At 49.8% G+C, this 13,537-nt stretch overlaps 1 protein-coding gene across 1 annotated transcript in view; it reads left to right on the forward strand.

Annotated features, from left to right (window-relative positions):
• Podxl (podocalyxin like) overlaps nucleotides 1-10,804 on the forward strand; it is a 140,558-nt gene extending 129,754 nt beyond the window's left edge. The window contains exons 7-13 of the mRNA XM_027391298.2: nucleotides 811-1,416; nucleotides 2,914-3,134; nucleotides 3,409-3,480; nucleotides 5,352-5,499; nucleotides 5,683-5,744; nucleotides 5,940-6,107; nucleotides 7,078-10,804. Coding sequence (XP_027247099.1) covers nucleotides 811-1,416; nucleotides 2,914-3,134; nucleotides 3,409-3,480; nucleotides 5,352-5,499; nucleotides 5,683-5,744; nucleotides 5,940-6,107; nucleotides 7,078-7,275 — 1,475 coding nt within the window. The 3' untranslated portion in view covers nucleotides 7,276-10,804. The remainder of the gene's footprint in view (nucleotides 1-810; nucleotides 1,417-2,913; nucleotides 3,135-3,408; nucleotides 3,481-5,351; nucleotides 5,500-5,682; nucleotides 5,745-5,939; nucleotides 6,108-7,077) is intronic.
• The last annotated feature ends 2,733 nt before the right edge of the window (nucleotides 10,805-13,537 follow it).

Here is a 13,537-nt window from a genome sequence, read left to right on the forward strand (position 1 = left end):
CATTTCCTCTCCTTACTCATTCTTCCTGAAGTTCCTGAGTCTGTCATTCAGTTGTTCTTTTTCATGTCATCTCCCTGGGGTTGTAGGTTCTGGGTCTTGTTCAACGTAGGTCACCACAAACCCTGTCGTGTAACAATGCCCTAATGAACTTAAAAAAAAAAAAGATTTATTTATTTATTATACCGCATTCTGCTTATATGTATGCCTCCATGCCAGCAGAGGGTACCAGAACTCTTTACGGATGGTTGTGAGCCACCATGTGGTTGCTGGGAATTGAACTCAGGTCCTCTGGAAGAGCAACCAGTGCTCTTAACCGCTGAGCCATCTCTCCAGCCCCGATAGACATTATTTTAAACCAGTAAAAGCCTTTCTTCCTTGACCCCCTTCCCCCACCTACGTGAAGCTACCGAGGCACATTGCTTTTCCTCAGCACCGCCCACAGTGGGACCATGTGAGCGAGCATTTGTGTGGCTGCAGTGTGTCATCCATTTGTCCTCTTAGGCTGTGCCTTCCCTGGAAAGGCTATGTGGCTCCTGCCGGTAGTTGTTACAGAGTCAGCAGCTCAGTAAGCATCGGTCTGTGTGATCTTCTGGAGGGCCAGGGTATTTGGGTGCTGGGGGTGGGGAGAACAGTAGAGCCACCTGGTAGACTTGAGGGGCTATGGTAGACTCATGGTAGACTCATGAAGGATGCAAGCTTCAGCAAGGCAGTGCCACAGATGAGTGGGGGCCTGAGGGGTGGGGATGAGCTTGAAGCTCACAGACACTCCAGCTAACACCTGGCTTCATTCTGTATGGTCTTCATCAACAGGAAGCGACATTGGCAAGTCTGATGCAAACAAAACTACAAGCAATCCAACAATTTCTACAGCAACAAAGACTAGCACAGTATTGACAGAAACCACAGCTGGTACATCAGTGGCATCTACACTTTCTCCAGCCCAACCAACCACTGCATCATCCAAAGGAGGAACCATCCCAAACAGATCTCCAACACCTACTTCTGCATTGACCCCAGGCTCCAGTGTCAATCAAAGTGGTGACAGCAATACTGCAATTCCCAGTGGTTCCCAGGATGAGAAGACGACCATAGTGACACCATCCAGTAACACTGGCACCACTACTGACAAGGGACAGCCAATCTCTGGAGGCAAGATTGACAGTGCTTCCACAACCCCAGCATCCACTCAGGGGAGTGACCAGCTAACCGCTAATGCTTCTTCTTCCCAGCCTCCCACCCCCTTAACTACCTCAAAGTCTTCTCCTGCCTCCGAAACAAACAGCACAACAAGCTCTCACCAGCCTATAGCTACTCCTTCACACACCACCGAGAGCCCTTCTGCCGTTGTTTCCAGCAGTTCTGACCCCACGTCCAGTCCTAGCTTCCCTGTGTCCCCAAGGAAACCTACCACACACAGTAAGTCATTCCTTGGCAATTTTGCATCTGTCTGTCTGTCTCTCTGTCTGTTTTTTTGAGACAGGGTTTCTCTGTGTAGCCCTGACTGTCCTGGAACTTGATCTGTGTAGACCAGGCCACCCTCAAACTCAAGAGACTGCCTGCCTCTGCCTCTCAAGTGTTGGGATTAAAGGTGTGCACCACCATAGCAGAGCTGCTTTTGATTTCCCTAAGAAATGTAACAGGATGGAGAAATACCTCAGTGGGTAAGAGCACTGGGTGCTCCTACAGAAGACTCAGGTTCAAGTCTCAGCACCCATGTGGCATTTAACAACCATCTGTAGTCGTCTGACGCCCTCTTGTGATCTCCTTGGGCACTGCACCCATGGTGCATAGACAAATACGCAGGTGAAACACTCATACACAGAAATGTTAGAAAAGACAGAGAAACTTGGCAGTGCATTTCCCCCACACTGTTGCTTAGTTGGCATTTAGAGGTGTACATTTAGTTTTAAACTGTGTGCCTTCTGCCTTTATCAGACCTAGCTATGGGCTCCCTTTTTAGCAATGATAGAGGCTGGCAATGCACAGATTCAACCAAGCCAGAACCTATGTGGTTATGGTGGTGGGGGCTTGGAAAACTCTAGAACAGTGCTTCTCAGACCTGTTTGATAGCAACCCACCATGGGAAACATGCTTTCAAATTAATGAAAAATAAATAAATATATAAAGGCCAGTGCATGGCTGTCTTAACCTGATGACCTGAGTTGGATCCCAGAGACCCATATAGTGGAAAAGGAGGGTTTGCTTCCAGGACCTGGGGTATATCATGAATACTGATGCCCCCTCCCTCCCTCCCTCCCTCCCTCCCTTCTTCTCTCCCTCCCTTCCTTCTATACCTGAGACTGGCTGGCCTAGAAGGAACCTGCTATGCTATGTTCCTTGAGGCCTGGCTGCAAACTCACCGCCTCAGCCTCCCAAATGCTGGGATTAAAGGTGTGCAGCCTCACACCCGATCCTATATCTATTTCCCTTTACTCTCTTATTTTTAAAGTGCCCGTCTTAATTGGGCACATGAGTGTCAGAATCTGTGACCAGCTCAGGAGCCTTAAAATTCTGACTCAGGTGCTGTGCATGAGCCTGTGCCCTGGGAGACAGTGGCCACACCCTGCAGCAGGTACACAGGCTCAGAGTTCAAATCCCCACACTTCCACTTGTGCCAAATGACCTTGGATGAGTCACTGAGCCTTGGTTGCCTTGTTCACAGGGCTGTGAAGTTCCTTCCTAAAGGAGCCAATGCCTTTGAACCCCCCCCCCCAAAGCAAGTGGCTCCAGGTCTGAGCTGTGCCATCATGTCTGTGACTTCTGCTCAGCTCTTACCTCCTCTGAGTGACTCATGGTGTACCATGGCCCAGGACCCAGTTCTTGACTCCTGCCTCATGTTCCTCCATAGCCACTGGCTTCAGCTTTCGTGGCAGGTACAGCTGCTCTCCTCAGCTTTTGCTTTGTCTGTTGCAGCACCGCTGGGCACCTCCAAAGGGACTCCACCCATCACCAGCCAGATACCCGGCATCTCTACATTGCCTTTATCTACACCACAGCAGACTACAGGGTCTCCGGTGGGAACAGAGATCATGTCTACCACTGAGGAGTTCCCACACTCCAGCTCTAATTTGACTTCAACAGCCCCTCAAGGGCCCAGCACGCCCTCTTCCGTCTGGATTTTTAGGGATTATAAGGTAATTCTAGCACCAGATGGCATAGGCCCGACTCAAGGGAAGTACTCCTTAGCCCCACATAGGGCCCCAGGTGGGCACTTCCTGTTTTCTCCCCCTGTTCTAACCCAGGCTTTGGAAACAGCTGGGCAGCCAGGTACATTCCTGGCTCTGAAACTGACCGGCCATGCCCTCACCTTTCCATGTATGCTTTTCCTGGATCAATCACTCCCACGAAGGGGAGAATCAAAAATTAGCTGACTTTGTGCCTAAACCTCCATCTTCTGACCTCTTCCAGCTCAAATGTGAGGCCGCCATCATGCCCAGCGAGGAACTACTCATTCTGAATCTCACGGGAGCCAGCCTTTGTGTGAGTACACGGCCCACACCCCTGTCCCACCCCAGTCATGAACTTCCTCTAAGGGAACAGACTTCTCTAAGTTAGGTCCTTGACTTTTGATGCTCCAGGTGGTCTGAGAGTCGGGAGACCCTGGTTGCAGTTCCTGTGGCTGTGTGTGTGTGTGTGTGTGTGTGTGTGTGTGTATGTGTGTGTGTGTGTGTCTGTCATAGTCTGTCTGACTATGGTATTGGTAGGTTTTGCTGGGCCATGTGGCTCAGGCCTATAATTTCAGCTACTTAAGAGGCTGAGGCAGGAGGGCTGAAGTCAGACTTGGCTACAGAATATATGTATGTATTACATATATAATACATATATAGACATACATATTTGAGGTCATCCATGGCAAGAGTACTAGAGATAAAGATTTTGGCTAGCATGTGTGAGGTCCTGGGTTTAATCTCCCAGTACCTTGGAAAAGAGTTAAGTTCTGACTAATGACCCTGTGTCCTAATGGTGGTTTCAGATTTCCTGGTCCCCTGCATATATAAGAGGGTAGAGCAATGTGTACAGCTCCCTTCACACTGCCAGTCTTCTGGGGCCAAGGGCTTGGCTGGGCTGCACAGCACATAGTCATTGACTTCCTCCTACAAGTGGTGGCTGGCTTGTTGCTGCCCTCTACTGGCCAGCGCCCATTTCTGCAGCCACTTCTGAGAGCAAGGACTGAGGAGCTTGGCTCCTCTCTAGGATGGAGACCTTGGACTCTGCGGTTGTTTTCTTCCAGGGGTTCTGTTTTGCTGACACTTACAGGATGAACTATAAAAGCGTGAATTTAGCCATCAGAGGTTTAGGAGAAGATAGGAATAGCATTGAAATTGTCCCTGAGATGATATTTAGGCTAAAGCCCTTAGACTGCGTAGTTAGTGGGTAGCATTCATTCCCCTTTATAGAAAAGGAAGGTGTAAAGTGCTGGATCCACTCCTGGTGATGGAGTAAGGTGCTCCTGGGCCTAAGGAAACACACATGGAAAGTGTAGAGGGTGACACGGGGGAGACCTAAAGGGTGCTGGGGTCCAGATCTCACGCTTTCACCTCATCTCCTCATCCAGAGTCAGGAAGGGAGACAGCGTGTGAAACTGTGAAACTGTGAAACTGACAGTACTGAATAAAGGCCCATACCCCACACCTCACCATCAGCTCCCCCCCATACCCCACACTTCACCATCAGATCCTCCCATACCCCACACCTCACCATCAGACCCCCCCATACCCCACACCTCACCATCAGACCCCCCCAAACCCCACACCTCACCATCAGACCCCATACCCCACACCTCACCATCAGACCCCCCATGCCATGTTTCTGTGCTCTTTCCGCTTAGGTCTGTGGACAGCCCCAGAACCCCATACTGCCCACTCAGTGGCCTTACTTTCCCTGTCAGCCTCTTTCTGGCATGGCCTTAGCTAATGGATGGGGACAGAGATATTATTTGGGGGTATTTACTGTCTCGGAGAGCTGTGTGGCCTTCCCACTTGAGTAAAATGGACACCAGAGGCTAGGGAACAGCCGGTTTAAATCCTGGCAGTGGTGGGGTGCCGTACACTGGTTTAGCCTACTCCCAGCTGAGGCACGACAGTGCAGGGCCCCAGGGAACTTGCAGGGAGGAAAAGGAACCTGGAAGAGGAGGACTCGTGAACAACACACACGGGCTGAGGGGGGTGGGAAAGCTGAAGCCAGGTAGAGGGGATAAAGAGGAGAATACAAAACTCGATCCCTGGCGGTCCAGGAATAGCACGGGTGAAACGTGGAGCAGGGATCCTTGCAGACTGACAGGAGAAGGCGCAGCCTCGTGAGCCCGAGCTGCTGTCACAACCTTGGAATCACCTGTGCTCTCTGTGCAATAGGAAGGGAGCCCTCCGGATGAAAAGCTCGTGGAACTGCTCTGCCATTCCGTCAAAGCCTCCTTCAAGCCAGCCCAAGATCAGTGCACTCTGCAGGTGGCACCTATTCTAGAGAGCCGGGCAGTGGCAGTGAAGAGAGTCCTCATTGAGAGTGAGTGCAGGGTGAGGAGACCCTCGCCTGCGTGTGGGCGGGAGTCTGACGGAAAGACGGCTTCCGGGTGGGTGGTGCCAGGAGCCATCCCGGGAGACTTCCTCCTCTTGGGTGCCCGCTCTTTCCTTTCGTGGCCCCCTGGGCTGGGCCCTGGAATCAGCAGCCTCTCCTTCTCCCCCACAGCGAAGCTTTCTCCTGAAGTCGTCTATGAGCGGTTGAAGGACAAATGGGATGACCTGAGAGAGGTAAGCAGCTTTGTCCTTTACGCCCAAGTCCAGTGTCCTCTGGTGTAGAAGCGTCCTCTGATTGCCAGGCACGTATGAGTGGACATGGTAGCATAGGAGGCAAAGGACCCACCCGGAAGGGCTAACAAATGGATGGGGTGGAGATGAGAGGCCCGGACTCCGTGTTCTGTCACTCAAGTTCTCTTTCTCGGCTAGGCGGGAGTCAGTAACATGATGCTGGGGAGGGAAGGACCACCAGAAGCCAACGAGGACCGCTTCAGCCTGCCACTCATTATCACCATTGTCTGCATGGCCTCCTTCCTGCTCCTTGTTGCTGCTCTCTATGGCTGCTGTCACCAGCGCATCTCCCAGAGGAAGGACCAGGTAGGCATTTTCCTCCTCAAGCCAGGGAGCAACCAGCCCAGCGAAGGCTCACTCAGTCCCTCCACACAGTGAGGGGGCCTGGACCCTTCTGAGAGGCTCTTGTCCGCATGGCAAGGAGACTCATTGTGGTGACCAGAGCAGAAACCCTGGGTTTAAGCCCTATCTCTGTCCATATCCTGTGTGTCACTTTCAGCCTGCAGCCTTGTCATCAGCACAGAGGGGAAGGGACCTTGCAGAGCTGCTCTGGAGATTTAGGGGTATACTGCCTTAGGCAAGTGTTCCTCTAACCACAACTTCTTTCACCTGGCCTACTAGAACCGCCATCTTCTCTGGTGTGGTGGCATACATCTGTAATCACAGCACTTGAGAAGCTGAGGCAGGAGGTCTGAGGTCAGCCTGACTGCACAGCGTGACCCTGTGTCATACACAAAACGGCCATCTTTATAGTGCCATTGGGCTGCGGTCTCAACCCAGCTGCAAACTACTGGGAACATTGAAAGAGTTCCATACCTTAGACACTGCATGAGGTGTGAGTGGTGGCAGCATGTGTCCAAGGCCAAATCTCAGAGTGCAGACCTTGCCACCTGCAGCGTGGAGGGCCAAAAGGCCCACCGTGCTCATCCTGTCAGCCGGTCTGAAGGTGTCTTGTTTTCATTATGAGTGAGTTAAGAACTTTGAGAGGTATTTGAGGGGAGAGATGGAGGAGACAAAAAAGAACCTAAGGACAAAAAGCCTTAAAAAAAAAAAAATCTCTCCACAGATTGCACTGGAATGAAGGTGGAGACCAGTTGATAATTTTGGGATATGGGGAAGCCAGGGTGACCTCCAGAGCATCTGCCCCCCTACAAATGAGCCACAGGAATTTACTCTAGCCAACTTGGGGTCCCTGGGTAGAATGGGGAAATAGTCTATTAAAGGTCACAGCTATCCACAATGCCTTTTTTTCCCGGGGTCTTTGTCCCCACTCTAGCAACGACTCACCGAGGAGCTGCAGACAGTAGAAAATGGTTACCATGACAACCCAACCTTGGAAGTGATGGAGACCCCTTCTGAGATGCAGGAGAAAAAGGTGGTCAATCTTAATGGGGAGCTGGGGGACAGCTGGATCGTACCTCTGGACAACCTGACCAAGGATGACCTAGATGAAGAGGAAGACACACATCTCTGATGAGGCTGCTGGCCACCCAACAGGACAGCAAAGCTCCAGACCACCCAAAGTGCCATTTGGACAGGAGGAAGGCTTCCCACTAGAGGAGGGAGAGACTGGCGAGGGAGAGTGGACTCCGAGGGATGCCCCTCCCAGTCCCCAAGGGCCTTAAATTTTCCTTTTCAAGTTCCACAAGTCACATTCTGTTTTCTTCATGTAAAATAACCCACTTGTGCCTGAGCCCAGAGCCGCTGGAAGGCGAGAGGAAAATGGAGAAAGCCACGGAAGGGGCTTTGGAGAGAGAGAGAGAGCCTCTAGTCGTGGTGTCCTCTCGTCTACTAAGTGAGACGACGACAGAGACCTTGAGGTCAGGTGACTTGCACAGGGTCACACAGACATTTGTTTTCCCTCAGTCTGGTGCTTAACTGCACCGGGCCATACCACTGTGTTCCTTTGTGCCCCTCCTCAAGGCTGTTCTGGGCAGGAGGGATACTTGCAGGTGGGCGGGCTAGAAAGAAAACCAGGTCCCGACTGTCTGAAGGACAGGTCCCAATTTTCCATGTCCTATAATGTGGCCTCCACTAGCTTGTATCCCACCTCCCACGATTCAGTCTTTAGTGCCACCATTTCCCAGGGCACGACTTTGAACCTCCTGTTGTAGATTCTGATTTCCTTGCCTGTGCTCAGTGTGATTGGGACTTGGCCCACACAGGCCTCACTCCTCGGTGGACGTCTGCCGAAAGGGTTGGTGGGCGGGCAGAGGTAAGGGGGCTCATGCGCAGACAGCTTCCCCGTGGCAGCTGATTCCATACTGACACTGGCCCATCACCCAGGGCACCCCTAGAAGACACTCCCCCAGGTGTCCTCTGGCCTTCTGCTCCCACAAGGAACAAAATGCAGTAGCTCCTGAAAACCAGATGTTCCCTTTCTCTTGTTCACTGCTCCATTGAGGGGGTGACTCCTTGAAACCCAGTGTCATAGAGCAATTGCTCTATGACAGGGACAGACATGTCTTGGGACCCTGACTGGTCCCGGATTGGCAAATGTGTCTCAGTAGACAATCAGCATAAACGACCAGCCATTACTGCTGTGAGAATTGTGTTGTGTGTTTGTTTCGTCCAGCTCCCCACTACCAGAGGCCAAAGCTCAGATCAAACACTGGAGATGCTGTTAGCTTCTTTCACTAGTTCTCACTCCTCCTCTGCTGTGGAGAAAGGCAGGCCCAGAACATGCAGTTAAGGCGCCTCTGCCCACAGTCCCAGCATGGAGCCAGGCTTTTTGTTTCCTGTGTTCGTGGCGGCACCCTAGCTGTGGAGTTTCTTGTGGCATCTCAGGGAAACACAAAGCCATGCCTAAATACCTAGCACAGGAGTTTTACGGGCTTAGCCGTCAAGTGGCCATGTGGAAGGCAGCTGAGGGGCTGGAATAGTGAGAAGTTCTGAGAAGAAGGGGGAGCCTGTAGGGAGCTTTGAACTTGGTCTGTTTTGTTCTTGGACATAAATTCCTGTGACCCATTCTCTGCCCCGGAGTAGCTTGTTTTTAAAAGATGGGGGGTGGGGGTTTGACAACAACAGGTGTCCTCTGCCTGATTCCACCTTTACAGCCATCACCCTGTGGTATTCCCTAGGCAGGCAGCAAAGGCTGTCAGAAATCAAGGCAGGCTCTCAGTGAGTTTGACAGATGCTAACAGGAAGCCACAGCCTTGCGGCTGCTTCTCTCAGATTGCAGGGGATGGTAGAGAGCAGTGCCAGGGAAATTAGGTCTCTCCCTCCTGCATTAAGTTCTGTCACCAGTGGGTCTGTTCTATCAGTGTGAAAGGCTGCTTCAGTGTCACAGTCACTGGGGGTGAGGCCATTTGACAGACAGCAAATTCTATTTCTGCAAAATGGTCACAGGTTGCAACCCCACAGCCTCTCAGAGATGACTGCAAGATTAGATAAAGGATATCAGGCTGAAGGAATTGCCATGGCTCTGTTCAGGGTAGTCCATGGAAGCTCTGACCAGGCTGGTCCAGAGCTCCTTGTGCGCCCAATGTTGCCTTTTAGGACTGGTCTCAGGCCCCAGCTTGTTCTTACTGCTGGGGTATCTGCAAGACACACTGCTAGCATCTATAACAGTCGCCTTGCTTTGTTTCCACTGGGTTTTTAGAGCTGTCTGTTAACTCAGAATCTCTGGCTGAGAACAGGAAGAGGAAGGGTTCTCAGCAAGACTTTAAAACCAGCTGTACCAAAGAGAAATCAGAACTCTTCATTTCAGTGGCAGATGGTTTTCCCAGCTGCAAACCCAAGGGCCTGATGACTGCGACTGAACAAATCCAGCAGCTGCTGCTTGAGTGGGAGAGAAAGGAGAGGAAGCTAAGCAATCCGTATCTCAGGGCAGGATCCAGGCTCTTCTGGGAGACTCAGGCTTCTAACCTTCAACAGAGAAAGCTAGCAGGCGTTTTGAACTTTATCAGGTTTGGCCCCCCTTTTGGACTATATCCTTCTGTTGAAACTTTGAAGAATAAGGTGAAGTTGACAAGATGTATGCATTTTTTTGACATTGTAAATACAAGGGCCATGAGGTTGTTTACCCTGTACTACTTTCAGAGAGTAAATTTTGGGAAAACATTTGATAGCTAAGAGACAGCTAAGTGGTTTTTCTCTCCACAAGAATGTAAATGTCTTTTTAGTAGAAATGACTTTTTAAAAATGAGAGCTATAACAAAACAGGCTGGTAACAAAAGTATTTACTTTGTAGATAGGGTATTTTAAAAATTTAAATATGATCCTTGCTCCTCCCCAGCCAAGTCTTAATCCTACTTCAGTATGGGCTGAGTTCAAAATGTGTTTATACGGCTGATGGTCACGGGGAAAACAGTTTGGAAGACACAGTTCAATCTTCCTATGGGAAAACACATCCCAAGCCACAAAGTGAATGGATCAAAATCAACCAGGGACAGAGACAAGATTAAAACAGGAGTCCCAGACTGCCCACCCTGTGTTGTGTGTTCCTCAAGAACAGGGAATTAAAGAGTGCAACTCACAGGTACAAAGTCAACACAGGACACCACCAATCCTTCTCCACACTTACCCTGGCAGTGCTGGGGAGGACACAAGGGACACACAGCCATGTTGCTGAGCTTTGGAATCATTTGGGTCTGAGATGTAAATACATGTTTGGGGGAGGCATATTTTTTCCTCCCTAACAATTTTGAAAATTTACTGAGCAATGTCCAATATAACAAGGGTTAAAGGGAATCCCACAGAGCAAGGCAGAGAGGGCAGGACACCCCCTGTAGTGGAGCCTTTGTCACTGTCACCAGCGGCTTGTTCCCTGAGGTTCCCTGGGGCCTTTCTGTTTCTTGGTGAATGTCAGCCAGCTTGCCCAGGACACTGGGGGAGCCTGTGTTAGTGGACAGGGGTCTGAAGAACACTGGAATCTATTGAGAAACTTATTTGTAAAGACTATAGTTAACTATTGCATTTTCTTATAAAATATATTTTGGAAAATTGTACACTGTCAATTAAAATGCTTTTGTGTAAGCTGGTTCAGGTCCTGGTGTGTTGTTCTGGCTTAAATTTTCCACCCACGCCCCTGAGGACATTAGCTACTGCCTCTGTCTGCCTATCCATGCCTGCTGCATCTATCTACAGCCTATCCACAGCCGCCTATCCAACCTGCTGCCTTCTGCCAGTAGAGGGGAGAAGGGGGACATATTGGAAGAAAGGAGTAGAGGACTCCAGGGCTATGCAGCACCTGAGAGGACCTCATTTCCCCTGTGCACTGGGTTACAGACCTGTCAACCTTTAACTCCCCTTGCTTCTCCCTGGGATATTCCTACAGATGACCACCATCAAAGAAAGAGGCCATGACTATCGGGTATGAAAAACTGGCCACGGGAGAACAGGTACGTTAGGGAGCGCTCTGCTCTGACCATGGAAGGTTGCTGCAGGGGCTTGAAGCTGCTGTTTCTCCCGGTACACAGTGAAGGAGGCAGTTGATGGACCAGAAGATACATTTTCTCAGGGCGAGCTTCAAGGAGGGAAAGGACTGTCCGCAGATCTGGGCCATATTCTTAATTTGCCTCTACCTCAATGATCATAATGTTTTCACCTCCTTTCAGTGCTGGATTCTTTTTTCCATACCACTATCGTGCTTGAGTTCTAACAACAGACTTCATTTCTAGATTGTATCCGCAGTTACCGTGGGTTTTTCTTTAATAGTCTTTGTGTGGCTGTAGGCAAGTGACACCCAGAGGGATGGGCCAGAGTTAGGTCCAGGGTATTTTGAGGCTAACCTCATGAGTGTGCCAAGGATACAGAAAAGAACCAAATGCCAGGAACTCCCACAGGACCGTGGCCCTGCTGGGGCACACTGTTCTGATGGTGACTCACAGTTATCACAGCCCACAAATGAGCTCTAAGGCTCCGCTCTCTTCCTGAGTGGGTCACTGACCTGGCTCCCAGCCCTCACAATCTAGAGAGCCTCTCAGTTGCCCAACTTTCCCATTCTGTAAGCTCCCTCCCAAACCACCTCTTCTGTACCCAAAAGGGGAAAAGAGAGGGGTCTGGCTACTCGAGTGAACACTTAGGACAAACACCAAGTGAACATCTTTCACATGGCTGGTCCTCTTAAAACCACGGGAGCCTCACAAAGATGATCTGCTGCTAATGTTTACTTGCAGAGCTGAGACTGGTCCACAGTATGTGCCGGGTTCTGGTGGATGTGGAGATGAAAACAGCTCAAGGGGCAGCTGTCCCATATGTGTGGCATACATTTGCCAATCATCTAACCCTTCCAGCATAGTGGGCAGGTCACCTTTACCCGGTTTTTCTCTCCCCTGTCCGGTGTCTGTGGTAAGGGCGTGTTCGACTGCTCCAGCAGAGCCATCTGCTCTTTTTCCAACCGAACCTGAAGGATGTTGCCTCCACTCATAGGGACAGTGCTCCAATCACTCCCCCACCCTGCCCCATTTCCATGACCTCGGGCTGTCACTTGAGAGAAACTGAGCGTGTGGACACATAAAGCTGCGTCTTCCATCTGTAGGCTTGCACTCACTGTACAGGGGCAGTGAGCGTCTTAAAGGGTTTTTGTTTACTGCTGTCTTCCGCGCAGGAGATAGTGACAAACATGTCAGTGTTCCTCATTTTGATCCCTTTAATTCTCAGGAGGATTAACCAAGGAAAGGGCAATTTTCTTACCTTATCACTGTACCTCATGTCTTCCTGTTTTGAGAACACAAAGAAACATTAGTTCTGAGCCATACTAAATTACACCCTAAAAAATGAAAGCTATGCAGGAAGAGCTTGATTTTCAAGTTAAATTTAACCCCTATTTTGAATACACACCTGACTATGCAGGCCCCTAAAGCCTGGAGCATTTGGACTCTAACAGATGACAGGTGGAGACCTTGCTTCAAGGAGCACCGCCATTCCCCAACCCCCCGAATAATCCATGCTCTCCCTTGGTATATTTCTGAATCTATGTTTTAGGTCTGGTCCTTAAGATTCTCCTTTACAGCAGTGATATAAACCTAGACTTTTCCAAACTCAGGAATACTGCTAGGTTCTCTCCCTTTTCAGTCTAGTTTTCCATGTACTTTGAAACTAGTACAACTAAACCCCAGGAAACAAGTTCAAACTCACAAAAGACGATGAATTGCTGATTGACAGCAGATTAATTTTTTTTCCCGTGAAACCATTTGCCAGTGTTTAGCAGAAATGGAAACTTCCTCAGAAATGGCAAGCATGCCCTTTACCTCAGTACTGTCTCAGAGGAAAACACCCAAGGCCTCACTGTTCCCACCTGAAAGCCTGCATCAAACACTCCAGGGAAAACTGGTTCTCAGTGCTGGAAGCAGTGGTTAAGAGCACTGGTTGCTCTTCCAGAGGATCTGAGTTCAATTCTTAGCACCCATATGGGAGCTCACAGCTGTCTAACTCCAGTTCCAGGTGATCTGATACCTTCATACCAATGCACATAAAATGAATTAAATAATTACAAACAGGTTCTCATGGGGCTCAGGCTGGCCTTGAAATCCTATGTAGCTAAGGAAGACCTTGAATTCATTATCCTCCTGCCTGCCTCCTGTATACTGGGATTAATGTCATGTACAAACCCCACTTGCAGCTTATGAGGATCAAATCTGAAGCCTCCTGCACGCTAGGCAAACACTACTATCTCCAGCCCCTGTAAATGTAACTTTTTAAGTTTCAAAGTAATTTTGGCAAGACATTATGTAGTGTTCATATATAACTTTTTATTAAGAAAATGAGCAAAATACATTCTTTCTTCATATGTA

The sequence above is a fragment of the Cricetulus griseus genome, assembly GCF_003668045.3.
Source record: "Cricetulus griseus strain 17A/GY chromosome 1 unlocalized genomic scaffold, alternate assembly CriGri-PICRH-1.0 chr1_0, whole genome shotgun sequence".
In the NCBI taxonomy this organism is placed as follows: domain Eukaryota; kingdom Metazoa; phylum Chordata; class Mammalia; order Rodentia; family Cricetidae; genus Cricetulus; species Cricetulus griseus.